General features: G+C 41.7%; 1 protein-coding gene across 2 annotated transcripts in view; it reads left to right on the top strand.

Annotated features, from left to right (window-relative positions):
* Positions 1-27,877, top strand: part of Col6a5 (collagen type VI alpha 5 chain) — a 143,028-nt gene that overhangs the window by 38,190 nt on the left and 76,961 nt on the right. For both annotated transcript variants that reach the window (XM_015487074.2, XM_048793954.1), the window contains exons 2-10: positions 3,160-3,258; positions 5,182-5,781; positions 9,484-10,116; positions 14,016-14,576; positions 17,208-17,762; positions 20,205-20,780; positions 23,926-24,501; positions 26,149-26,489; positions 26,908-26,989. In XM_015487074.2, coding sequence (XP_015342560.1) covers positions 3,189-3,258; positions 5,182-5,781; positions 9,484-10,116; positions 14,016-14,576; positions 17,208-17,762; positions 20,205-20,780; positions 23,926-24,501; positions 26,149-26,489; positions 26,908-26,989 — 3,994 coding nt within the window. In that variant the 5' untranslated portion in view covers positions 3,160-3,188. The remainder of the gene's footprint in view (positions 1-3,159; positions 3,259-5,181; positions 5,782-9,483; positions 10,117-14,015; positions 14,577-17,207; positions 17,763-20,204; positions 20,781-23,925; positions 24,502-26,148; positions 26,490-26,907; positions 26,990-27,877) is intronic.

The raw sequence follows: 27,877 nt of genomic DNA, 5'->3' as shown, positions 1-27,877 counted from the left end.
TAGAGTAGGTTCCCCCCCACCTCCCACCACCTCCACCAGGACTTGTTTAGACTTGTTATGACTTTGTTACATGATTGTTAAAACTGGTGGAGTTTGCTTCCCATTTATAGGCCGTTGCTTTTTCAATCTCAGTTCACTCTAGACATGGCCTTTTGTTCTAGAAATGCCTGGAGTTGTTACTGTATGAGGTTTGATAGGCAGTTGATTAGCAGTGGCTGGATTGATGCAGCTTCTTATTATCTCCTAAGTAATTAACTTGATTCAACAAATGTTTCTTGAGAACCCACTCTAGAGCATGCCCTGAGCTAGGAAGGTGGGACACTCAACACTGAGAGATGAGGTATTCAGTCCTGCCTTCGACAAGCTGATTGATTTTTGAGATTGCGTGTGTGTGTGTGTGTGTGTATGTGTGTGTGTGTGTGTTACTGAGTGGGGAGGAGAAGAAAGGAGTTAAGGGAGATATTTCAGTAACCACAGAACAAGGCAAAATGAGGTTAAATGTCAAGAATCCTAAGAGGACAGATTTCCTAGACCACGAAGCTGGAATGGGAGTCTGGACATGTCGATAGACTTAGGGGTGTGGAGAAGATTGCACAGCCTCTCGGAGGTGTTTTACCATGAAAGAAACAAGAGAATCATGAAAATCAAAGGAAGCAGAGCTACGTGGCACTCACAGCATGGATAGACGGCCTAGGAAAATAAGACTGGGCCTCGTTGGTCGTGTTGATGAGAAAACTCAATCAATGTGCCTTCCAGATGCTCTCAGAAACGGGCCCAAGCACCAGAGACTAAAGCCTAGGCTTTAATCTTGAACTCTGCCTCCTGGGCCCACTCTGTGACCTGGGGTGTCCCTCTACAGATCTCAGCTTCTTAGCTGAAAACCAGTAGGCTGCGTATGTGTGGTCTAAGGCCCTCACCAGCTGGAGGTTACATTTTCTAAAGTTGTATCCTCTCTCTGTGGGAAGTCCATATTCTGGCCAGAGCCGGGTCTTGGCCTGTCTGTGGTACTTTTATACCTAGTGAAGGATGGATTAACCAGGGAAAGTGCAGGGTGAGTGCAGGGGAGAAGGGCAACATGGTGGAGGACAGAAGAGATGATCTAACCTTTAGTTTTTAACCATATTTAAGGATTTATTGCTCCTTTAGCTGCATAGCTGCAAAAAGAGAGAGAGAAAAAAAATTAAGTTTGGTGGTTTCAGAATGTTATTTATGTTATTTTTGAGTAGGGATTTAGCAATGTAAACCTCCAATAAACTGTTTACATACTTTTTTTCCAATCCAGTGGGCTCAAGACTTACATTAACTCCTTGCTGTATTATTATAACTTACTAAGTAATTTCCATTTTCCTTCAGTGTCGGAACCTGCCAGAAGGTTGCAAGCTTTATCATGTTTTTTTTTTTTTACTTTGCTAAACTAAGCTTTTTTTTTTTTTTTTCTCTTGCTTTACCAAGTCACTTTAAGACTCCATACCATATGTTACAAAACAGACTGCCCCATAGGAAGTGTGGGGTTTGCCATTTGGAGTGTGTGTTATTTGTCTTTACAGACATTTAGGACCAAAGAAATGTAATCGAAAGAAGGGAGATGATTATTCATTATCCCATCAAGACCCTCCTATTTTGTTCCTCCTGGAAAGTTTTGTTCCCCAATGCTTGTGACTGATTTGCATGTGATGAATATCCCCACAGGAAATAGCCCGACCAGCTGGTTGCTGCCTGGCATTCAGAGTGTGGAGACTTCGGGTTCCAGAGCCCACTGGCAGTGGGCTCAAAGTTGATGCTAGGTTTTATTTATTTTTTGATATTAGGGATTGAACCCAGGGGTGCTTAACCACTGAGCCACATCCCCAGCCCTTTATATATTTTATTTAGAGACAGAGTCTCGCAGAGTTGCTTAGGGCCTTGCTAAGTTGCTGAGGTTGGCTTTGAACTTACGAGCCTCCTGCCTCAGCCTCCTGAGTTGCTGGGATGATAGGTGTGTGCCACCATGCCTGGCCTGATGCTAGTTTTGAATTCCCATTCCGACTCTGAGGGTTTGAGCACTGGAAATTGTGAGAATGAGTGAGTTGGTTCACTTGTTAGATGTTTAAGCTTGGAGTTTCTAGAAGCTCAAAGTCTGTTTTAGGGGCTTATCTACCTGAAAATGACAAATTTAATTCATACAAAGTATTACCTGTTGATGCCACTCTCTGCCTCCAGCATAGCATCCATCATGGCATCAAAGAATCAGAGAATTTTAGTTAGGAGGAGCCTTAGAGATGCTATTCAACCCATTTCTAAATACTAGAACTACCACTCTGAAGTCTTGGGACCTCTATGGTCAGAAGTTTCAAAAGAACTGCTAGAAAAATCAACTCTAGAATAAAAACCAGTCCTTATACCTTTGGTATCTCATTTAAGGCAGATCTATTTTTGAGTATTGGTCATTTTGGCCTATTTATTTTTCTTTTTCTTTTTTTTTTTAAATGAACAACAACTCTGATTCGGTGGAATTTCTATGGCACTTAAATTTCTCATGAAGATATCTGATTGATTGTGAACTATGTGGAGAACGATGATGAACTGAATTTGTAAGATTGGTTATAACTGTGACAGAAGAGTTCTCACAAGAATTTAATGAAGAAAACAGGGGTAGCTGCTGGCTCTTTTGAGCTGTTATGAACATATGCAATAGTCTTGATCAGCATAATGATAGGGGGAATAAAATTGTGACTGCGTACATTGTGCGAAGATGTGGATTTAATATAAGGATTGTGGTATAGTGGTTAAGGTTGGGGGCATGGCAATTGCCTTGTCTGGTGAAGGAAGTGTCCTAGATCTGCCAATTATCAAGTCACCTGGTGCCTCAGTTTCTCTATCGTGTGCTATAATAATTGTGCCTTTTATAAGATTATTGTGAGGATTAATTTAGATAATACTTGTAAAGCATCGAGAAAGGTACTTGAGTCATGTTAAGGGCTCAACAAGCATAAGCATTATCTATTTTCAACAAACACCCCGAGTGCTTGATAAAAGACCTTGGGACTTCTTGACAAATACATGTTTACAGTGTATCCATTCACTCCAATTATTCCAATAATTATTTTCTGGTGTTCATTAAGATTTTTCATATCGCAAATATATACATTTGTAATTTTTACATATATGATTTTTTTTCAGAATAAAAGCAAGAAAACTCCATTAACAAAATGAAGATTCAGCTAATCATAGTTGCCCTAATAATCCTTTGGACTGAAATATTGGCAGATCAGAGCCCAGGTACTAGTATATTTTATGTTGATTGTTATTTGGGAAAATAAATATTTTTATGTCTCATGAAACCTAATTTTAATAAACAGAGAAGTAAATAATTTATTTGCTGAAAATCAAAGTACATGGCATTTGTTAGTAGTTGTAGTATGCAATAACAAACTTAATTTTCAAAAGATGGTACAAAGCTGGGGCAGGGGGATCGTAAATTATAGTACATGTGGCTTGAAAAACTTTGATTATTCATTGATTTGCTTAAGTCTCAGTGTTCCACATCTTTATGAACACAGTCAATTCAAAATGTTTATAGGTCAGTTTGAATTATGGATGAAAGTGGAAGAAAAGGAACCCCACACAGAAAACATTCTAAATATTTTTGGGGCTAAACCATTGCATGCCCCCCCAACCCCAAACGTGAAATGTACAGGTTGGGCATCCCTAATCCAGAAGTTCTTAATCTGAAATGATACAAAATCCAAATGTTTTGAGCTCTGATATGACACCTAAGTAGAAAATTCCATCCCTGACTTTAAATGACAGGTTGCAGCCAAAAGGTAGGCCCATTAAAAATATTATGTAAAAATTCCTCCAGACTTTGTGTAAAAGGTGTATATGAAACATAAACAAATCTTGTGTTTAGACTTGAATTGCATTCATTCCCCCTAAAATATCATTATATACTTGCAAATATTCCAAAATTTAAAAAAAAAAACAACTTTTAGAATCTAAAACACTTCTGGTCCTCAGCATTTCCACTAAGAGATACTCAAAGTGTATGTATATGGAGTATGAAAGGTACGTTTTTCTTCTCTCCTTTAAACAGTTTAAAGAAGTATTTCCAACCCTGCACTGTGCCACTGTAAGATTTCATGATGAATTTCTGAGTTACTTTGAAATTGTTGGACCTTTCCCATCATATCATTAGTTTTAGGAGCTGAGGTAATTGACAGAGGCTGCTGACACGGACACTATTAGTGCCTCCCCATGCCCAGATTCTAACCCTTCCCCAGCTGCTGTCAATATTACATGCAACAGCTGCAGCTGCCACTCACTTTCTGGTTTTCCCAGAGCCTCCTTACCTAAGGAATTATGCCCATACTCTCTGCTTCCTCCTACTGATTTTTGGGGATGGCCTGCAGCTGATGACTGACAGAGGAGTACATAAAAACTGGTCCTCTTTCCTCAAAGAGGGAAAATTCTGCAGTAATGTATGCTTCTGAGTCATTTGCAGACCAGACCTGACCTGACCAGACCAGACCAGACTAGATATATCCCTTTGCTCCATTCCTGTCTGATCCTGCTCTTAATACTACTTGCCTCTGTGGAACCCATCTACCTAAAGTCCCTGACTCTGCTACCAGGCTGTCCAACCCAAGACAGCTTCTTACTCTATGCTCTTTCCAAAAACTGCTGTTAGTTCTCAGACCACTTTGGAACTTTCTGGGGCTGGTATCATTATTGTTTATCCATTAGTACAGTGTTAGAATTTGGTGATTTAGAACTGAAAAAGAAAAAGTCAGGGCTGGGGATGTGGCTCAAGCGGTAATGCGCTCACCTGGCATGCGTGGGGCGCTGGGTTCGATCCTCAGCACCACATAAAAATAAAATAAAGATGTTGTGTTCACCGAAAACTGAAAAATAAATATTAAAAAATTTATCTCTCTCTCTTTAAAAAAAGAAAAAGGGGGAAAAAAAAGAAAAAGTCAGTTTTCTCTGGAGCAAGAAAAATCTGTTGGCTAACTTTACGAAAGTCCTCTTATATGACATTTTAGTAAAAACAAGAACACTTTCTTCTGTTTGATTTCTGGAAGACACTTTCCTTGGTATTTTGCTAGACCTATAAATGAGGACATAATCTCGTTGAGATCACGTTGGTCTAAAATGTAAAGGCTGAACAATAACCTTATTTTTGTTGTCTTTGGATTTTGATAGGGCCAGGCCCTGAGTATGCAGATGTGGTGTTTCTGGTGGACAGCTCTGATCACCTGGGAGTTAAGGCCTTCCCATTTGTGAGAACATTCATCAATAAAATGATCAACAGTCTCCCCATCGAGGCCAACAAGTACCGCCTGGCCCTGGCCCAGTACAGTGACATACTCCACAATGAATTCAACCTGAATACCTTCAGGAGCAGGAACCCCATGCTGAACCATCTCAAGAAGAACTTTGGGTTCCTTGGTGGATCCCTGAGGATAGGAAACGCTCTTCGAGAAGCTCACAGGATCTACTTCTCTGCACCTTCTGATGGAAGAGACAGGAAACTGTTTCCTCCTATTTTGGTGGTCCTGGCTTCAGCAGAATCTGAGGATGATGTGGAAGAGGCTTCGAAGGCCCTGCGGAAAGATGGGGTGAAAATCATCTCCGTGGGGATGCAGAAGGCTTCCGAGGAAAACCTGAAGGCCATGGCCACATCTCAGTTTCACTTCAAACTTCGGACGGTCAGAGACCTCAGCATCTTCTCCTCAAACATGACGCAGATCATCAAGGATGCGACCAAGTACAGAGAAGGAGCAGTCGATGTTGATGTACAAGGTAAGGAAGCCACATTGTAGTACTGGAAGTTTCAGCACAGTATCCTCTTATTCTGCCTTTGCTCATATTGTTTTCTCTGACAGCCTTCTTACAGCCCAATAACTCCTTTGACGTTAAAATCTCAACCCTATACTCTTATCCTCTTATGTCTTTTAGGGTCTGACAGTTCCTTCCTTGTGAACACCTATGACAGCTATAATTCCTACAGTTATCCATTTCTGTTTGCCCTCTTCCCCAGCAACGGACTGGTAGCGCCATAAGGGCAGAACGGGCAACTTGTTCTCATCTCTGTATTCTTTGGGCTTAGAAAATGAGCTGGTGTTCTATTTCTTAATGAATAAATACATGAGAGTCTTACAGAAATAAGATCCTTGTCTGTTTTCTTTCCCTCGTGGTCCTGGTTCATTTGAGGCACACAGTAAATCCCCATCAACTCATGTCTAGCAGCACCCAGTGGGAATGGTAACCTTAGAATGAGACTTGTTAGCCCATGCTCCTGTTTTGCATTCATCCAAGCAGAAGAGGGATACAAGTTGTGCCGTAGTGTGACACTGTGGACCTCAGTCTTGAGCTGTGTGGCTCATCCCTCTCTGAGCCATTTCCCCCTTAGATGTTAAATTTCTCTAATAAGTATCAATGTCTGATAAAGCCAGAGGTTTGACTTATGAGCTCTCGAGTCATATGATCATCTTATGCTGATATCTTCATGTTTAAGATACATTTTTTTCCACATTTTTACTATACCAACTGGTATAGTACAAGGTAGCCTGAACTCAAAGTTAAAAGATCAGGACAATGCCATTAGCTGCCTCTGTGATCTAGATGCCATCTATCTAGGCCTTTCACCAGCACCCTCATTTGTAAGATGTATGAGGCGGTAGGCTTGGGACTTCCTTCCTGGTCTACCACTCCTTGTCCAGTCTCATAGCCACGGCTGTGGGCTGATTGTCCCCCTACCCCAGTCAGACCACAAAAACTTTAATAACAAGTAGCCTTCATGAAATTATTTCCCTTGTATTATTATGTGATCAATGCTCAGGACACCAATTGTCTTTACATTGTTTGGATATCTAAGTTGGTGTTGGCTTTTGCACTTTCAAATATGACTTCCAACGTGCCCTGGGAATTGACATCCAGCTGGAGGAAGGGGAAAAAGATGGAGAAAGATCACCCCGGGAGAGTTTTAGGGGCTGAGCCTGGTGGAGGATAATACTACTTCTACTCGCAAGCTGCTGCCCATGCCTAGCTGCCCATTCCCAGCCCTTGGGAGTGGTAGTGGTAGTTCACTGGTCAGGTCTTAGTTGCATGGCCACATCTAACTGCAAGAGAGGCTTGAAAATCAGGTCTAGCTCTCTGCTCAAGAAGCAGAAATGGGCCTGGTGTGGTGGCGCAGGCCTGTAACCCCAGCGACTCTGGAAAGTGAGACAGGAGAATTGCAAGTTCAAAGCCAGCCTCAGCAACGGGGAGGGGCTAAGCAGATCAGTGAGACCCTGTCTCTAAATAAAATACAAAATAGGGCTGGGCGTGTGGCTCAGTGGCCAAGTGCCCCTGAGTTTAATCCCCCCCCCCCAAAAAAAAAAAGCAGAAATGGGGTTTGGAAAGAATCTGGAAGACTCTCTTCACAGTGTTGCCCTTGAGGTATTGGGGAGTACATTTTCCTTCACTCCCCACTGCTTTGGGGAAAAAAAATGTAGAAGCTATAGCAAGTCCTTAGGGCATATGGAAGAGATATCCCGTGGCCTTCCACCCTGGGAACAAAGGAGATCCTCTCTGAGCTCTCTGGGGGCAATGGGGCTTTACCAACTACTTAGAGGGCTCTGTGCAGATTATGTTTCTATCACTATTTCTAACTCACCTCACAGCAGGGTAGTATGACAAGATATTGCTTGGCCAGGTCCCATCCTTGCCTTTTGGAGATTAAGATTTAGAGATTAAGAGATTTTTAGTCAGGAAGGTCTGGGTTCGGACCCTGGCTTGTCTGCCTCAGACCGTGAATAAGCTACTTAACCCCTGTGCTTGAGTGTCTACCTTGTGACATGAATGAGGTGACTTGTATGGCATTTGGCATGTGGTTTACTAGTATCAGTAGTAACAACTGTTTGCAAATAAATAATAACCTGGGGAGGTCATACTGGGAGTTTATTTTACTCAACTGTGTGGGATTCAGAGTAGATTGGAAGACTTGTAAGATTATTTTTTAATTCCACCAAGATTGTTGACCTCTCACCAGGTGCCAGGCACTGAAGGGGTAGAGATAGTAAAACATGCCTCTGACTGCTAAGATCAGAGAAGCTAATAGGTAGTTGTTAGTGAGATGAAGCTTATCTCTTGGCTATACTTTCCACAGTTGAGGTCTGTCTGTGCTTGGAGTGGCTGTTTTATGTGAATATGGCCTACTGTTCTTTAGAATCCAGATTCATAGAACCAACTGCTCATGTGGCAATTCCTCTTGGATGCTCAGTGGCATCTGAAGCTGAGTAGGTCTGAAACAGAACTCTTGAGTCCTCTCTATAACATGTTCTTCCCACTCGCTTCCCTAGCTTACAAAAAGATACCCCCACCATCCACTCAGTTGTTCAGGTCAGAAGCCCAGGATGTTTCTGTTTCTGCATATGCTGTCAACTCTTGCATCCAATTTGTTCAGTGTTCTGTTCAACTTCTCAATCATGTGTCAAAATGACCCTGGTTGTGCGTCTTAGCTGCTTTATCCTTTCTAAAACCATTATCTCTTTCTAGAGCCATTGTTTTTAAATTGTTATTCCTGAATTCATTATTTCCCTTCAGTAATCAGAATGACACTTAAAAGATTCGAACTGAATCATGTGACTCCCAGGTGATCTGGGCTCGTCTCCCTCTGACCTTGTCCACCAATGTTTCCACTGCTTTCAGCCGCTCTGGGCTTCTTGCTGGTTCCAACCATTTGGTTTTCTTTCTACCAGAATTCCTCTTTCTTCAGATTTCCATATGATTGAATCTTCACCCACATTTCAACCCAAATGAGTTCCTCTCAGAGAGGACTTTTTTGACTTCTTCCTGTGTGAATTAAGTTAGAGTCCCCTACCATTCCGTTTCCCCAGCGTAGTTGCTCAATAAGGTCACCTGTTTTATTTCCTTTCTAGCACTTATTACTGTCTGAAATAATATATCTGCCCTACCCTTAGAATGTGAGCTCCCTGAGGTCAGAGATGTCACTGATAACTCTTGCCTGCATCCCAGCTCTTGGGAATGGTAGTGGTAAAGACAGTGGTAGTCCTACTGGTGGTGGTGGTTGAACTGGTAATGAAGGTGGTGGTCTAAATGCAGTTGAGTATAGCAAGGCTGGTAGTGATGATGGTCACCCTGATGGGGGTGGAGGTGCTGGTGGGGGTGGTGATCATGCTCCTGGTGGCAATTGTACTGGTAATGGAGGTGGTTATGTGGTGGCTTCCAAACAGATGATGGTGAATGTCGGGTGTGGTAGCAAAACTGGTAAGTAGCATTCTTTAGATAGAGGGAAGAGCATATGCAAAGCCTCTGAAGTCAATGACCTTGAGAGTCTTGTTCAGAATTTTGAGCTTTTGTTTGCTAAGATAAAATATTGCTCTGCATCTGTCATGACTCCCTCTATTTTCACTCATGCCTTTTGGAAATCAGTAAAGTACCTGTCTTACTCTGGACTAGTGCTTTATCCTAATCATCACACTTTTTTTTTTTCTCTCATAGTTCCCTTCCTTACATCCTGTCAGAAAGATTCACTTGCCGACCTTGTGTTCCTGGTGGACGGGTCACTTGGGACCCAACAAAATTTAAGAAACCTGCAGAAGTTCCTGGAGAACATAACCAGCTCCTTAGATGTGAATTCTGATTGCATGCGGCTTGGACTGATGAGCTACAGCACAAGGGCTGAGACGATTTCTTTTCTGAAATCCAGCACAACCCAATTTGAATTTCAGCAGCAAATCAGGAAGCTTTCCCTTCGGGATGGGAAATCCAATGCTGGGGCTGCCATCAATCAGTTGAGGAAGGAAGGTTTCTCACAGTCCAGTGGCAGCAGAAGGGCACAGGGGGTCCCTCAGATTGCAGTCCTGGTCACCCACAGATCATCAGATGACGAGGTGCATGAGGCTGCATTGAACCTTCGGCTGGAAGGTGTAACTGTGTTTGCTATGAACATCAAAGGGGCGAACAGTACTCAGTTAGAAGCAATAGCATCTTACCCTACAGAAGAGACAGTTTCCACCTTGAACTCCTATGCAGCGTTGGAATCTTACAGTAATAACTTCCTGAAAAAGCTCCACAATGAAATATGGACCCAAATTTCTACTCATGCTGAACAAATTAACCTTGACAAAACTGGTATGTTTTAAAAAATATATATTTCTTATTCTATAGTAAACTGAAAGGCTGCCTAGTGTTGGGGCAGGGGTGAGGATTGAACATAATTGGATAAAGGAGCTTTTAGAATAGTGGGAACCCAAACCAGATTTTGGTCATGGTTGCACAACTTTGAAAATTTACCAAAAAAATCATTGAATGATATACTCAACAATGGATCAACTTCATAGCAGGTAAGTAAGTCATGCCTCAAAAAACATGTAAAAAAAAAAGTTGTACGTGTTAACTGTAAAATATTTTAATTGTGTGAATGGATATAGAGAGGGAAGTAAAATCATCTGTAATCCTATCTTCAGATAAAACTATTAACAATTATTTCTCTTTTGGGGGGAGGTACTGCAGATTGAACTCAGGGGCACTTAATCACTCAGCCATATCCCCAGCCCTATTTTTTATTTTATTTAGAGAGAGGGTCTCACTGAGTTGCTTAGTGCCTCGCTTTTGCTGAAACTGGCTTTGAACGAGTGATCCTCCTGCCTTAGCCTCCTGAGCCATTGGGATTACAGGCATGTGTTTAGTCTCTTCTCTCTCTCCCCACTCACTCTGCTCATGCATGCACAGACCCATATAAACACAGTTGTAAAAATTATATGTCCGTGCTCCAACAGAACATTCTGGGATGATGCAAATGTTCTCTAGGTGCACTGTCCAATAAGGCAGCTGCCAGCTACCTGTGGTTTCGGAGCACTTGAAATGTGATGGAGGAACTGAATTTTGTAAATGTAATTTGATTTTGATTTATTAGCCATGTTCAGGGTCTGTTATACTGGACAGTGCAAACACACACAGTTTGGTAACTTGTATCAGTTACAATCACTTTTGGGTATAACTAAGAAATAAATCAGAGTAAAAGTAATTGAAATAGGATAAAATTACTTTCACTGCTTTACAAATAAGCCCAGAAATCGGCAGATGAGTGGCCATGGTACACCTCAGTGTTAGGGACCCTTTCTCTTCCTGTGATTTTTTTTTCCTTGTGTGACCTTTATTCCAAGGATTGTAGTCCAAGACAACAACTTCAGGCATCATGTTCAGCGGACAAGAACAGAAAAGAGGAGGAAAAGTGAGATGCCCTCCTCCCCGCCATTCTTCAAGGATATTTCCAGAATTACACACACATTTCTGCTTCTGTCCCCTGATCCAGAAGTTGATTATATGCCACACTTAGTTGTAATAATGGAAACTGGGCAATATAGTCTTTATTTGGAGTAGTTGAGTATCTAAGTAAAAATATGGAGATTCAGTTAGCATAGAGAGAATGGCTATTGGTGGTAACCAGTATTTTCTGCCTTACCTGCTGTTTTTTTGGTCTCAGGGATTGAACCCTGGGGGACTTTCATTGAGCCACATCCCCAGCCTGTTTTATATTTTATTTCGTGACAGGGTCTCGCTAACTTGCTTAGGGCCTTACTAAGTTGCAAAGGTTGGCTTTGTACTTTTGATCCTCCTGCCTCAGCCTCTTGAGCGGCTAGGATTACAGGCATGCCTGGCCCCATTTTTTAAATCAAATTTACATCACAAACTTTTGTCTATTTCCTTAAATATTATTTTGCAATATACTTTTTAGATTGGTGATAATATTCTGTTGTATGGATTTACCATAATTTGTGCAGCATATCTGAAATTGTGGGGTATATGGGTCAGTGACAATGTTTTGCTCTTGTAAAAACTCTTGTACCTATATTTTTATGCACAACCACGATTACTTCTCCACATTTTGATCTTTTTAAAAAATTTTTTTTTTCTTTCATCATTCTAGCCAAGGACATCCTAGTTAAGATGCTTTGTGAATCTGCTGTAGTTTACTGAGCTCTTTCCAAAGGTGCATGCCAAGAGAGACTTGATAAGACTGAGCATATCTAATTCTGAGATATCTCCTGCCTTCACGCATTTTCTCTACAGATAAACTGTTTTTAAATAATTAAAAGTAGTATTTGGCAGCACTCGCATGGAAAGGAATTGCCATCTTCCAAATGCACAGGGGAGTGTGAATTTCCAGACACTTCTGGCTCAAGTGGCAAGCAAAGAAGATTCTAGCAACTCAGGAATAGCCCTCCCACAGACACAGTGTTTGCTAATGAGAGTCAAAGCAGTAGGTGCCAGCGTGCACAAAAGTGACAAGAGATTTCAGGGGATGTAGGCAAAGCACCAACAGTATCTGCTATAAACTTATCAGCCTGCTAAGGAGCTTGTTGATAATTTAGTGGTCCAAGCCTCATGCTAAACCTAATGAATCCATCTCTGAGGGTGGAGTTTGAGCACGTGTGTGTGTGTGTGTGTGTGTGTGTGTGTCACTTGGGTTGAACCCAGGTGCACTTTATCACTGAGCCACATCCCCAGACCTTCTCCTTTATTCTTTAAAAAATTTGAAACAAGGTCTCTAAGTTGCCCAGGCTGGCTGTGATCTCGCTATCTTATTGCCTTAGACTCTGGAGTTGCTGGGATTACAGGAGTATGATACTGCAGTCAGTTGGGTAGCTGTATTTTCGTAAGCTCCCTAACAAACTCATGCTAGGGAGTTAAAAACAAAACAAAACAAAAACCTCCCTATCTGGTCCAGAAATTTGCTAAGGTCCAGAAAGTGATGGCCCGTTTTCCAGTTTTAGAGTGATCAAATTGCAGAAAAACAACCTTATCTGACTTAGTCACTGCTTTATCCACTACATTTGGCACATTGAGGATATTCAACTGGTTAAATAGAATTTATTAAACCAAAGGGACACTCACATTAACCAAACTCAGGATTCTGATGTATTAAGAAAAGAATGGCTATTTTCTTTATAATATCAAGAATGATCAGTGCCAAGGAGACTAGACATTCATGTCCTAGAAATGGAACATACTCTCCCTATAGACATGCAAAGTTTGAAGCTAAATTGTAATAAAAAAAAAACAACTGTTGGGGGTTGTGTAATCTGAATAAGAGAGTTTTCTGATTGAAATGTTTAATGGAATCTACATGGGCAGCTATCTTGATTTCAAAATCAAATATATACATTGATAGCTTTCTGTATCTAGAGCCCTATCTGTATATGTGATTGTACAGGTGAGGCCTTGAACCAAAGGACTCATTCTTCTTTAGTCCAATCAAAATGTGTAATGACGGAAATGTTCCATATCTACCATTCGATATGGTAGCCACTAGCTTGCATGGAGCTGTTAAGAGTTTGCATGTGCAACAAGGAGCTGACTTTGAATTTTATTTAATTTTAATTAGTTTAAATTTACAAAATTTTAAGAGCAGCATGAAAAGTTTAATATGGTTAAAACAGATGAAGAATTGCTGGGAATAGGGTCAGAGAGAAAGGTAACAATCAAAATAAAGCCAATTTTAAAATTCTGAATTCTAAATACACTGATAAATCATTTAAGTAGAAAAATAATATGATCTTATTTAGCTTTAAACATATTGTTATGGTAGCTCTGAGAAGAGGAGATTATTGGGGAAGTAAGAATACAAGCTCATCAATCCCATGCCATTTCTCAAAAAATGATACAGCAAAAGTATCTAATGGGGCAGGTGTCAATATGAGAAAAACTATTTAACTTAGATCCCAGAGGTTTGGGAACCTGGTCCTTACTCTTTAATTTACTGGTTGTGTGACCTTAGGTAAACAACGATGCCTTGCTTTGTTTCAATTTTCTCCCAAGATGGTTGTAAATTTCAATGGAAAAAAAAATGGACATGAAGAGTCCGATGAAAGGTACAGGCTCTTGGCTAAGGCAAAGAAGCCTTGTTCTAACGGGAATAGCCTCATGTTTCTCCAAAATTGTAAGGTTCTCTTGCAAGTTCGTTCCAGGTTCTCTATCATCAACAGAAAATGCTCTGTTCACTTTTCATTTTTTTTTTTTTCCTTCAGGCTGTGTGGATACAAAGGAGGCTGATATCTATTTCCTCATTGATGGCTCCGGCAGCATCCAGGTGAATCAGTTTGAGCAAATCAAGACATTCATGTCGTCAGTGATAGACATGTTTAGCATTGGCCCAAACAAAGTCCGAGTTGGAGTCGTGCAATATGCAGGGGAGAACAGGGAGGAATTTCCCATCTCTCACTATCAGAACAACATTGACTTAAAAAAGGCCGTTTTTAACATCTATCAGCTTGGAGGTGGCACTCGGACTGGAAAAGCTCTGGATTTCATACGGCCAATAATAAAGGAGGGAAAGAAGGACAGGGCAAGTGAAGTGCCCTGTTTCCTTATCGTGCTGACTGATGGGAAATCCGAGGACAGTGTTGTGCAACCTGCTGAGAGACTAAGGGCTGAACAGGTTATCATTCATGCAATTGGCATTGGAGAGGCTAATAAAACACAGCTGCAGCAAATTGCTGGGGTAAAAGAAAGGGTCAACTTTGGACAGAACTTTGATGCCTTAAAAAGCATAAAAAATCAAGTTGTTCGCCGCATCTGCACTGAAAAGGGTAAGCAAAACAAAGATAAAAGGCTCCATTTTCCACATATCATCAGTTGCTTCAAGTAGGTGAATGGCCAGGCTGAGTGGAGGTGCCACGTGATCAGTTGTCTGGCTCACAGTTTGCTAACTTCCTTTATCACCATGGAGGGATTCAGTTCCTCATTTTAAACCAATTGCCAAGACATGGAGAATCCCTCTAGAGAGAGCTGCTCTGAAGCTATCTTGCAGGCAGTAGGCTTGAAAGAGACTCTATTGTACGTGTGAATTGCGTGTGCATGTGTCTGCGCATGAGCATGCACGCATGCACGCATGCAAATACAATGGAAAGAGACTAGGCTTTGTAGATTAGGGTTTAACTCTGTTCTGAAGCATCCTTATCTATAAAATATAGATAATATCTACATTCAGAGAATCATATGGGTCAAGCATCATACATGCCAATCATTATTTTCATATTATGGGTACACATCTAGTACATATGCAAATGTTGTTCATTTTTGTTTATGATAGAAACACGTCTTGGTGTGGTGAGTGGAGAGTAGGAACACCAAGGAACCTAAACACGAGGGGCTACAAAATGCTAGCAAGTCTTAGAGCAGGCGCAGATGGAGAGAGGCACAGGTATCAGCAGGGGCAGATTAAGCTGCTCTAACAAAAAGACTTCAAACTAAAGTTTGGACTGCAAAGTCAAACAGGCTACTATACCCCAAATGCAGCTCCCATCTTTAGCAAAACTGAAATTCCAGTTCTGGAGCCCACGATGCTCAATCATTTTAGTGGCAAGACCCAGAAGTGGCCAGCTCGCTGTTGCTCTTATCTATTGGCCCAAACTTAGTCACAGGGCCATGTCTAGTTTCAAGGAAGGCTGGGAAAGATAGTCTTTAGCTGGGCAGCCATCTGCCTGGCTGAGATTTGACTAACACAGAAGAAAGGGAAAATAATAGGGAACAAAATTGTCCCAAAATTGAGAAATAAGGAGGTAGATCCTGTGAATACCAAATCTCATGTTGAAGGCTTTTCCTTTGCCCATGTCACATGGAAGAGTATCATTGGCACCTCACCACAGTGGACCTTTGCCAAGGTCACAGACATCTCAGAGACCTTCCCATTGAGTGTTTTCAAGATGGCTAGAGGGCAGCTTGGGTCTTGAGTGTCAATCCTCCTGGTGGATCTAAGTGTTGGCTTTAAATTGGTCATTGAAAAATAATTATCTTTTCATTTTCCCATATATGGCTGATGCTAAGTGTTTATTTTCAACATTCCCTGAATGTTGAGAGAAAGTCTGGTAAGAGGATGGCAGAGATTACAAATGGACAGGTGCACAGGCAAAAGGGATAAGACCATGGAGATCCATGCTAACGACAATGTAAAATATGTGTAGCATGTGTTATGGCGAAATTGCAATAAATCACCAAGTCAGTCTTGGAGCAGGAGATGGAAACTTTATTCACCAGCTGGTGGGAGGGGGCAGGCTGCAAGTCTGCACTTCTTGACCCTTACCAGTGATTAGAGCAAATCTTTTAAAGCATGTTGGTACATTAATCATTAATGGCTGTTGCTATGATTCAAAACCACAAACAAAAATCGTGAGATATAAAATCATAAGCAGAAGGGGAAGTGGGTCAAAATGACCCTTGTTGAGTATGAGTTAAAGAATGGTTACTCACGTCTAGACAAACCTTAACATTCTATGTGATTAGGGAACGTTGCACAAGTACATTGTATAGGAATTGCCATTTTGTGTGCTAAGCAACTGTTGGTGGGTACAGAGGCAGGTTGTTCCCATGAGAGAAGCGTTTCTTACATGACATGGAGTCTCAGGGTAAAATGGAATCTGTTTGGTCATTGCCTATATAGCTTGGCCAGTAACATATGGATTAATAATCTTTTCTCAATACTTTATAGGAATTGGTCTTAGATGTGTGTACATGTACATATACATATTTTTATATATGCATGTATATGCACATATACAGATTTCCAATCAATAAGTTATCAACAAATTTCATGCATAAAGGAACAGTCTATGGTGAATAGGTGTGTGCTTACCTTAGCACTTATTATCCCTACTAAAAACTTTTCACTCCAATTTTTAATGTTGACTTGCATTGAATTTCTGATTCAGGGTTCTAGTCTGCTGTTTTTATCAAATTGTTTAAAATTATCCCAGAAAATGATGTTATTATAGATTACTTGTTGTTGTGTTTTCCAAAAAATTACATAAAACCCTGGAGTAGTTAGTCCTTTGACTGCTGAGACTTGATTACTTTGGCTCTGATTCTTTATTATCGATCACCAATACAGGATCTGAGGTTTGGTATTTTGTACTCCCTAAGAATTTTGAATGAATGAGTTATGAATAAATGGATTATGAATAAAGGAGTGATGTATGTGTGAATGAATGAACATGTACTTTGGAAGTTGCATTTCTTTTTTAAAACTCCTTGGATGTTCTCCCATGAATTTCTGATTCAGGGTTCTAGTCTGCAGTCTTCTACTAAAGATGCAAATAAGAGTCTCAAAACACAACAGCAGTTGCTTGAGTTAAATTTCACTGTTTTCCATTAGTGCATTATTACTGTGGTACTGTTTTTGCATCTGCTGAGAACCATGCCAGTTTCTGGTCTTTCCTATGCAGGATGTGAAGACATGAAGGCTGATGTCATGTTTCTGGTGGATAGTTCTGGAAGTATAGGAGCCACAAATTTTGATACAATGAAAAACTTCATGAAAAACCTGTTGGCTAAGATTCAAATTGGTGCAGACAAAACCCAAATTGGTGTCGTTCAGTTCAGTGGTCATAATCAGGAAGAGTTCCCACTGAATAAGTACTTTACACAAAAAGAAATCTCTGCCGCTATAGACAGAATGTCTCTCATCGGTGAAAACACTCTGACTGGAAATGCACTGACCTTTGTAGATCAATACTTCACCCTCCCCAAGGGGGCCCGCCCTCATGTCAGGAAGTTTCTCATCCTCATCACAGATGGAGAAGCACAGGATGATGTGAGAGGTCCTGCGATTGCTCTCCGGGACACAGGGGTGATCATTTTCTCCGTGGGGGTATTTGGTGCCAACAGGACTCAACTGGAGGAGATCAGTGGGGACGGCAGCCTCGTTTTCCACGTGGAGAACTTCGATCATCTAAAGGCAATAGAAAGTAAACTCATCTTCCGTGTGTGCGCTCTGCATGGTAAGTGACCCTGTTATCCCTCGTGACTCAAGGATGTGGGCAGTTGACTATATAGTGGATACAGTGTTATATTCTGGACTTGACCCCTACCTGGACTGGTGCTAAGTTTTGGTTTTATCGAAATGATATTAAAATACCCATCACCTTCCCTTAGCATGATATTCTCCAGCTCCAACCATTTACCAGCAAATGCCATAATTTCATTCTTCTTTAAGGCTGAATAATATTCCATTGTGTATATACACCACAGTTTCTTTATCCATTCATCTGTTGAAGGGCACCTAGGTGGGTTCCATAGCTTAGCTGTTGTGAGTTGAGCTGCTATAAACATTGATGTGGCTGCATCACTATAGTATGCTGATTTTAAGCCCTTTAGGTATAAACCGAGGAGTGTAATAGCTGGGTCAAATGATTCCATTCCATGTTTTCTGAGGTATCTCCATACTGCTTTCCATAGTGGTTGCAGCCAAAATAAAACCTCTTTTCTTTATAACTTAAAAAAAAATCACCTCCGTGGATATTCCAGTTTAACAACTTAGCAACTAGTTTGGCTCCAAGAGTCTTCCTTTTGGTGACTTCAAATATATTACAAGAAGTTACAAGAATTCTTCTTCCAAGAATTTTACACTAAAATTGCAACTCTTTAATATCTACATACCTGGATTTTTCCAGAGCCAAATTCTGTTTCCAAATGATTTCTTAGAATTGTTCCTTGGCTGTATATAATCACTGTTAAGCAGAAAATAATTAGAAACACAAATCCATCTTTCTTTTAGTTATATTAAACCCTGTATCTTAAGCAGTGTTGCTTCGTGTGCGTATGTGCGTGTGTGCGCGTGCACACACACACACAAAACAAAAAACAGACTTTTATATTTTAAAGATACAGTGTACATTTCATTACTTCACATTACTCTTAACTTCTATAAATTGAGTATTTTATATTTGCTTGTTCACATGCTACTCCTTTGGAAAAATTTAATTGTGATTTTTTTCCCCCCGATTGTTTGGAGCCATTGTTTTTAACTCACAAATTGGGATGCTTTTCAAATTGTATTGAGTCATCTTTAGTTTGAAACTATCAATTTTAATGCCTCTTGAATGAGAACTTGCTGTGAATTCACACAGAGACTGAAAACACCTTTGCTCTTAAATCTATCAACCGCCTATTATCTGTTTTGGATACAACTAAAGAGAATAAAGCAAAGCGTTAGTAAGCTTGTTGTGTTGTTCCCCTGGCAACATAAAAACATCTGTTGGACTTCATTCTTCAAAATTATGTGTGTGTGTTTTTTTTTTCCCCAGAAAGTTAACAAATAAAATATCTCATTATAAACTCTGGGTTTAAAGTGATAGCTCTAAGGCTTCTTTGGTAACAGCTTAATTGTTTTTTTTTTTCTTCCCCTAAGAGTGGCAGCAATTCCCAAACTCTTGGTAATGTAGACAGCTGTATCCAAAGGCCATGGCCTTGACTTTGAAACCTTCAGGGTTCTTGCTGGCATTTCTTCGTTTTGACAAATGTAATGATTGTGGAGACCCTGTCTATAGCATAAGGCAAAATTTCTGCCTATTCATCTATAAGATGGACTTGTAAATATTTATTAAGTCATGGCTAGTCACCAAATCTCAGTGCCCATTGCCCCAGATTTTTACCGTTATCACCTGAGCGCATTCACATTGTGTGAGACTTTATTGCCAGCAATAGGGATTGAAATTAAGACAGGCAGGTGGAAAGTAGAAAAACAACCTTTGGAAGCATGTGCTTATGTTATTAAGGGAAGGAAATGAGAGGGTGAGAGTCTGTATATTGAATACTTGATGGGAGTGGTTGCTTGGCTTGTCATGTGGAGGAGAGTTGGGGAGTAGGGAGGAGGACATGGGAGCCTTAGCTCTTCCTTTACTTAGGGCCACTTCCTGAGTTCTAACTTAGGAGGTCAGTCAAAGGAGCACAAATAACCAGAGAGAAGCATGAGGTACACAGGAAGTCTTGCCCCTTGGAAGCTCAGAAGACATCTTGAGCTGAGAGAGTAGGATGAAAACCCCATCTTATACGATGAGTTCCCAAACTCTTGAAAGTAGCAGGCCAGTTTGGCAATCCTCAGTATATCTCACCATGACGTTGGCACTCAGCTAGTTTCTGGCTGTGACTTTCAGTTGCAAGCCTGACATCTCCTGATGGCAGAACAGAGTGGTGTGGCCTAAGAATTGCCAACCATGGAGTCACATAGGTAAGGGCTCAAATGTCCTTGGAATCACGATCTGGGCAAGTGGCCCTTCTCTGACCCTTGGTTTTTTTTTTTTTTTGTAAAATGGCAACAACCACCCCTAAGGACGAAGTGAGATGGAGTATTTGGTGCATAGTAGGCTCATGGCAAAGGTTAGATTGCTTCCTTCTCGATGATCTGTGCAGTCTTAATCCCCTCTTCGTCTTCTTTTTTTCAGATTGTAAAAGGATTGAACTGTTAGATGTTGTGTTTGTGCTGGATCATTCAGGTAGCATCAGTCCCCAGCAGCGGGAAAGCATGATTAACCTCACCGTCCATTTGGTGAAGAAAGCAGATGTTGGCAGGGACAGAGTTCAGTTTGGAGCCCTCAGATACTCTGACAGTCCTGAGATTCTTTTCTTCCTTAACACATACTCAAGCAGTTCAGCAATCATCGAGAACCTGAGGAGGCGCCGGGACACTTTCGGGAGTACCTACACAGCCCAGGCTCTGGAGCACTCCAACATCCTCTTTAAGGAAGAACATGGCAGCCGCATCAAGCAAAACGTGAGACAGATGCTGATTATCATCACTGATGGGGTGTCCCACGATCGGGATAAGCTCAGTGAGGCCGCGCTGAAATTAAGAAACAAAGGCGTCACCATCTTTGCGGTGGGTGTGGGACAGGCCAACCAAAATGAACTTGAGACTATGGCAGGGAATAAAAATAATACCATCCATGTGGATGATTTTGACAAACTGAAAGATATTTATCTGCCTGTACAAGAAAATGTGTGCGGTGAAGCAGGAGAGGGTAAGTTGTTATTATTAAATCTTCTCAGGAGGTGGCAACAAAAGTTCAAACGAAAACACAAATCATATACTTTTATAATTCTTGCCTTGCTGGTACCTGGGTATCATGGGCTGACCATTTCTCTACTAGGGCTACAACTTTTCTCGTCTCTAAAAGAAATGAGTTGTTTGAGCAAGATCCCAGAGTTTCCCTCCCACCCCAGCATGCGTCGAAGGGATGATACAAGAAAGTTTCAGAGACATTCCTTGCTCTCTTTGCACCCTGTTGCTTTTCTTAGCCAGAAAGGTGACCCACCTCTTAGGGTCATGGTCGCCTTACCCCATTTAATGACTACTTGGTGCAGCCCTATTGCTTACCAGTCTCGATGCAACCATTGGTGGTCAGTTTTAGGCCAGATTCAAGTAGAGCGTTTCATGATTTAAACAGACAGACTTTTGTCTTCAAAGAACCAAGGCCTTCTGAATGGTATCATAAGCATTCTGTGGGCCGTAAGAGGTTTCCATGGTCTGGTGTTCTTTTCTGGATAAGGATCACTAATGCAGAGGGAGGGATGGGGGAGTTGAATGTGGGGTAGTGGAGACTGTTGCTAGGAGCAGGGGGGAAGGGGACTAAGCTGATCGCATGAGCTGCTACTGGGCTGGGTGGACTACGCCTGTCACATTCCAGTGAGGGAAAGGTGAGACTTGCTACCTGGTCTCAAAAGCAATAGAAATTGACAACTCATTAGGGAAGGCTGCTATGCCTCTGAACGCATGCGTGTATGTTGGCCCAGACCCCAAAACGTGGCTAATGAGTCAACCAACCTAATTTTCTTCTTTCCTCCTCCCTTCCTCCTTCCCCTCTCCATCTCGGTTCCCTTTCTACCAACACAAGTCAGGCTCCTAAGACTGATGTTAACTCACTCCCATCTCTGTAACCAGTCTCACCCCAGACAAACTTCCCCTAAATCTTGCTTCGGATCCCTGTTTTCTTTGCTGAGTGAAGCTGTGTAACCATCACAGTGTCACCTTATTTAAATAAGAAATAAATTCATCTTGTTGGTTTCACATATTAAGTGAAGGTATCATCTTTATCTAAGAGAGGTATGATCCCCCCACCCCCCAAAGCAGAAGGACTGTCTCAGTTCTTCCTGATCTTTCTGGTCTGTAGACTCCCACCCTGAAACCTGGTCTCCTCTCCGTTTCTCCTGCCACCGTGCAGTCCAATCTCAACACTGAAGATCTTTTTTTATACACACTGGACCGTGTCAATCCTCTGCCTACAGTTTTTTTTTTTTTGAAGCTTCTCTCTGCCATTGGGGTAATTTCCAAACTCCTAGGCTTCATCTAATCCCTACCACCTCTTCAACCTCATTGATGACCTCTCCCTTCTTCACAGCCTACCTTGTTGTTCTGAAATTTCATCTTTGCACACATTATTTTACCCACCATGAGCACCAAGCACATCACTTCATTTGCTATGTCTATTTTTATCAAGTTTTAGCCTTTGTTTGCTAATTTCCTGGCTGAATGTCTGACCCCATGTTCTCACTGTACCTTCCAACCCTTGCAACTTCTTCGTGTTTGCACTTAATACATACTTTTGCTATTTGATTTTATCTATATCTGTCATAAGACTAGGAGTTCCCTGGGCAGGCTTGGTTTCTTGTTTATGGTCAGGTCTCACCAAACCTGGTACATCTCTAAAACTGTGGTCTTGTGGGAGCTGCTTCATTCTCATCTTGCATGCTTACATTTTGGAGGCAGATGGTGAGATGGAATTTGGGATCCAAGATGTTTCTTAGGGATACAGATCTGCGAAACAAAGGGGGAAAGCAAGATGGACAGAAGAAATGAAACAGTGACACACACTCAACAAAGCTTTAAACCTAGCAGACGGCTCTGAAGCGAGTATTGCTCATGAGAGTTGTCCAGCATCAGACCAAAACATCTGGGAACCCCCTTTGCCCTTAGTCCCCAGATGTGGGCTGCCTGGGAAGCGCATGACCTTTGGCATAGTATCTTTCTGTGGTGAGGCAGACCCTGAAGGAGCGGAGAGCTAGAGGCTTTTTCTGCCACAGGAAGATCTATCTTCCTTGAAGGTCTCTCTGGGAAGCCCATCTGCGCCTACTACACTGCCCTCACAAGGAGTTGTATGACAGTGGGCAACCTACGGTCTCAGTTGCCATTAGTGATGATTGCAATGCTGCACCTACCCTAGCCATTGAGTTTGTGTAGAATCAAGTGTACAAAGTCATTCTTTGGTTTTGGGACATTTCATATTGAACTTCAGGGAGATGACCCCATGCCCAGTTCATTACCCATTAGCCCTCATCTTATGACATTTTAAATATTTGGGTTATGGTGTCAAAAAATATTGCAGTAAAAAATGTGTGGTTAAAAAAAAATTACGGGTAAAAAGATCTAGAGGTCTAGATCCATAGTAATTATATGTTCTTAGGCAGGTCACCTAACCTCTGAATTCCATTTCTACATCTGTAAAATTGGAATAATTCTTTATAAGGTGGTTGTGAATATGACCTATGTTATGTTTATGCCAAAAGTGTTTTAGAAATGACATTCCTCAATACTTATGTGCAGTGGTAGCATCGAGAGGAGTAGGAGTACTAAACACAGCATAACAGTACTGTTACCTTAACTTGGGTGAATGTTCCAATCAGAGTATGTTGAAGAGACTTCTAGCCTTTGTAATCATCTCTCTCTCTTTTTTTTTTAAGTTGTGGATGGACACACTACCTTTAATTAATTAATTAATTAATTTCATGTGGTGCTGAGGATTGAACCCAGTGCCTCACACATGCCAGGCAAGCGCTCTACCACTGAGCCACAATTCCAGCCCCTTGTCATCATCCCTTAATGAATTTGATCTATGCCAGCTTCCTAATTTCTTTCTGAGTAGCCTGCAGTCTTTTCCAATGAATCATGCAAATAAGTACAACTCATGAAACTGCTGCTATTATTACCCTTTCTGCTATTTGTCCTTCTCTATGAAGGCCAGTCAGTGATTCTGCTGCTAATTTATCTCAATTTATTTATCTCATTGTGAAGCAATGTAAGTGGTTGGTAAAGCAATTGAAATACTAGAATAAAGAAAAAAAATTAGAATGATTCATGTGGAAAATAATTTATTCTTTTCCTTATTGCAGTCTGTAAACTTCAGGAAGCCGATGTGATCTTCCTCTGTGATGGCTCTAACATGGTGTCTGAAGCGGAGTTTGTTACCATGACAACTTTCTTGTCAGACTTAATTGACAATTTTGATACTCAGTCTCAAAGAATGAAAGTTGGGATGGCTCAATATGGGAGCCGCTATCAGGAAATAATTGAGTTGGGAAACACTCTGACCAAAGCCCAGTGGAAATCGCGAATTCAGGCTGTCTCCAAGAGCAACGGGCAGTCTCGAATTGACTTTGCCCTTCAACACGTGAGCTCAATGTTTCATCCATCTTTTGGTGGGAGAAGAAATGCTGGTGTCCCTCAGACTTTAGTTGTTATCACATCTGGGTCTCCCCGCTACAATGTGGTAGATGCAGTAAAAACCCTGAAAGACCTTGGAATCTGCATCCTGGTTTTGGGCATAGGAGATGTTCGGAAGGAACAGCTTCTGCCAATAACGGGCAATTCTGAGAAGATAATCACGTTTCGAGACTTCGATAGATTAAAGAATGTGGATGTGAAAAAAAGAATGGTCCGAGAAATCTGCCAGAGCTGCGGGAAAACCAGTAAGTGTTCTTTATCCAGTTTTATTCAATTGGAGTTTCCCATTTCTCCACTTCCCAAGGGATTGACAAAGGCCTGCTCTAGTAGAACATATATTTAGAACAATGTACAATGAGAAGAGAGCTCTCCTCTACTTCCAGAAGTGTGGATTCAGTCGGCCTCCCTCAGAGACAAGGAGAGACTGCAGAGGCTGAAGGGATCTGGTCTGTGTCCTCTGGTCAGCCCTGTCCTCTCACTATAACCTGCTATTTATGCTTTTTTTTTCTCAACACCTGGCTCTCAATCTCTTATTTCTACTCTCTCCATTTCCATCTCCCTATTTTAACTTTGTCAAACCATCTTGGGAGGGACTGTGTGTGTGTGTGTGTGTGCACGCACGCCTGTGCACGTGTGTATACATCTATGCACATGCATACAGTGTATTCTTTTAATGATGATGTCTACATCATCATAACATAGTAAAGATTTAAATTGTCCTTAGAAGTTGTTTAATCCCAGAGGTCACAAATATAAATGCTGCAAAGGCCAGGTGGGTAATGTATGTGAGTCAAGGGGGCAGAGTGTGAGGACAATGAAATAGAGAGCAAGGTTCTAAGGGGGTTGTCACTCTTCAGTTGCAGCTGACAGCAGCCTTGGGGGACTCAGGTTCTGTCAATTTGGAGATTGGGAGGACAGCATGTCAGGAAACATTCCACATTTGGTGAAATCTGCACAACTTGCAGGAATTCCTTGGAGTATTTGTTTCTAGGCTTGTTGTGATGGAAGCATCCTTCAAAAGATGTGTCATTTTTTTTTTTCCTAGTGCCTCAGATCTTTTACATCCCATTCAAGTGCTCAAGTGGAGACAAATGAGAGAGGTAGAAAGAGCCCTGGACCTGGAGCCAGAAAGCCAGAATTCTAATTGAGGGCAGGAACAATAACCTCCATAAATCGCTGTCCCCTCATCTGGAAAATGAGCAACTAGACAGGATCAGAGGTGACCAGATGGCCACTTGCACATGCAGTTTGCTTCTTCTGTCCAGACGTGCCAACTTGTTAAATTAATCTACAGCATTAACAAAGTGGAAATTTTATATTTAAAAAAATGTGGATTTCAGATTCCTCTTTGAAAAATCAGAAGATTAAACAAGAATAGGCCCCATTTCCCACGAGGCTACTCTCAGCTGGAGCTGAACAGTGAGCAGATGCAGGGGTGGGTTCTTGCTCTCCAGATCATTGTCCTCATGTTCTTCTCACTGGACTCATCTGCATTATCCACCTAGCCTTTGCAACCATTTGCATTTGTGACCTCTGGAAACTAAGATCTCTAGAAGGGTTCAAATATTTATTATATTATGATTACATGGATGAGAATATATTATCATTAAAGAATTAAAATGCACACACCCCCCCAAAACCACTGTGAATGAGACTACACTGTGTTTGAACTTCTAATAGCTACAGGAATGTGTGATATTTGAAAGGGGACAGAGGAGAGGGACACTTGTGTTATGTATCAGTAGAGCAACGAGTGTCTTTCTTCTTGAACACTTTTTGGGTAAGAGAGAGCCTCTAGATTCCAACTCTGAGGCATGAGAGCATTTCCTTTTCCCTACCCTTCGTTATCTCTATCCACTCATTAATCTAGTCTTGTTTCCTTTCATCTCCAGACTGCTTTGTGGACATAGTGGTCGGGTTCGACATTTCCACTCACTTGCAGGGGCAGACTTTGTTCCAGAGCCACCCCCGGTTGGAATCATACCTCCCAAACATCATAGAGGACATCACCTCCATCAGGGGGGTGAGCTGTGGGGCAGGTGCAGAGGCGCAGGTGAGCCTGGCTTTTAAGGTGAACAGTGACCAAGAATCCCCTGCTGAATTCCAAATCTACCAGAAAGCAATATTTGACAGCTTACGCCAAGTCACCGTCAGGGGGCCAACTCATCTGAATGCACAGTTCTTACAGTCGCTGTGGGATACGTTTCGGGATAAATCTGCATCCCGGGGTCAGGTATGTGTGTTTCATTCTATCTCCCATTCCTTCCCTGCCGCAGTCTGGCTGGGCACAAAATCACGAGCCACTCAAGCAGGAACAAACTTTATTTTTTAAACTGCCGCCAATGCCCCGTATGCTCCCGGGAAGATTGNCCCCCAACAGGAAGTCCCTCCTCCGGAATTCCCTCCTACCGCACTTCCCCAACCAATGGGAACTCTCCAGGAGTCCCGTAGCAGGCCGAGGTAGACAGCAGGAGTCCAATATCCATATGAATGCAGATCTTAACATAATCATATCATCTCAATGGCTTGCTGGCATCACCTTTCAACCAAAAATGCCATGCATCATATTACTTGGCTGTGGCTCTTAGCACTTCCCCAGTTATATCTCTAGCTTTCACATCATCCCATTCTTTGCTTTCCTCTTTCTCTAGGTGTTGCTCATCTTTTCGGATGGTCTCCAGGGAGAGAGCACAATGATGCTTGAAAACGAATCGGACAGGCTCAGAGAAGCAGGTATTGAGTTGAAAATTTAAACAATGAATATGCGGAGCAAGTCTCTGTCCTCACTAGGGTGCTCTAGATTTTGGGATATGTCTGGCCATTTGCAGCAGATTCTGTTGGGTCCTTGTCCAAAGGATCTTGATCAGCCCTGTACTCCTCCCCCAAATGCTGCACATTGCTATGGCCAAGTGCTTACATGTGTGACCTACCAGAGCGTGTCCTTGACTGACCTGAATTGTGTATGGACATATTGGGAGTGAGGGAGGAATTATACCATGCCCCATCTTGGTAACTGGGGCCATCAATGATATAGGGATACAAAAGACCAGCACCCTAACCTCAAATGAATCAACTTCGGTATAATTCATATTCTGGAGTTCCTCATGAATCAGGCCAACGGCAAGACTTTGCTGAGATGTATCCCTGCTTACACCTTCCCCTTCTTCTTTTCTCTCTTATTAACCATGCTTGCCTCTCAGATTAACTCCTCTCAGATTCTGCTTCTAGAAAGCCTGACCTGAGACACCTCTTATTGTTTCTGATTGTCCTTCTGGAAGATAGCAGCTCAGACTTCTTACTCTACACATTGTGTCCATGTCATGGTTCTAGATGGAACTGGAATCTAGGTGCAGAAGTTGAGAGGACTATGCAGTGAAGTGGAGATGCCACTCATTGTCAAATGGGAAGCGTCATTTGAGAATTCTTGGTAGAGCCCCAAACTATTTTCTGGGACTCAGTTGGCACAGGCAACCTCCCTAGAGGCTGCAGAATTTTGGGACTTTATTTCTGGGGTGTGTTACCTTCTCTGTTTGATCCCTTCAGCACCTTCTCACTGTTCTTGGAATATGTATACACTTCCTTAATATGGCCCTGAGACTCTGCAGATGCCAGCCTCTGCCC

The sequence above is a fragment of the Marmota marmota genome, unplaced genomic scaffold (assembly GCF_001458135.2).
Source record: "Marmota marmota marmota unplaced genomic scaffold, marMar, whole genome shotgun sequence".
Classification (NCBI taxonomy): Eukaryota; Metazoa; Chordata; class Mammalia; order Rodentia; family Sciuridae; genus Marmota; species Marmota marmota.
This window is presented reverse-complemented; position numbering and strand designations above follow the sequence as displayed.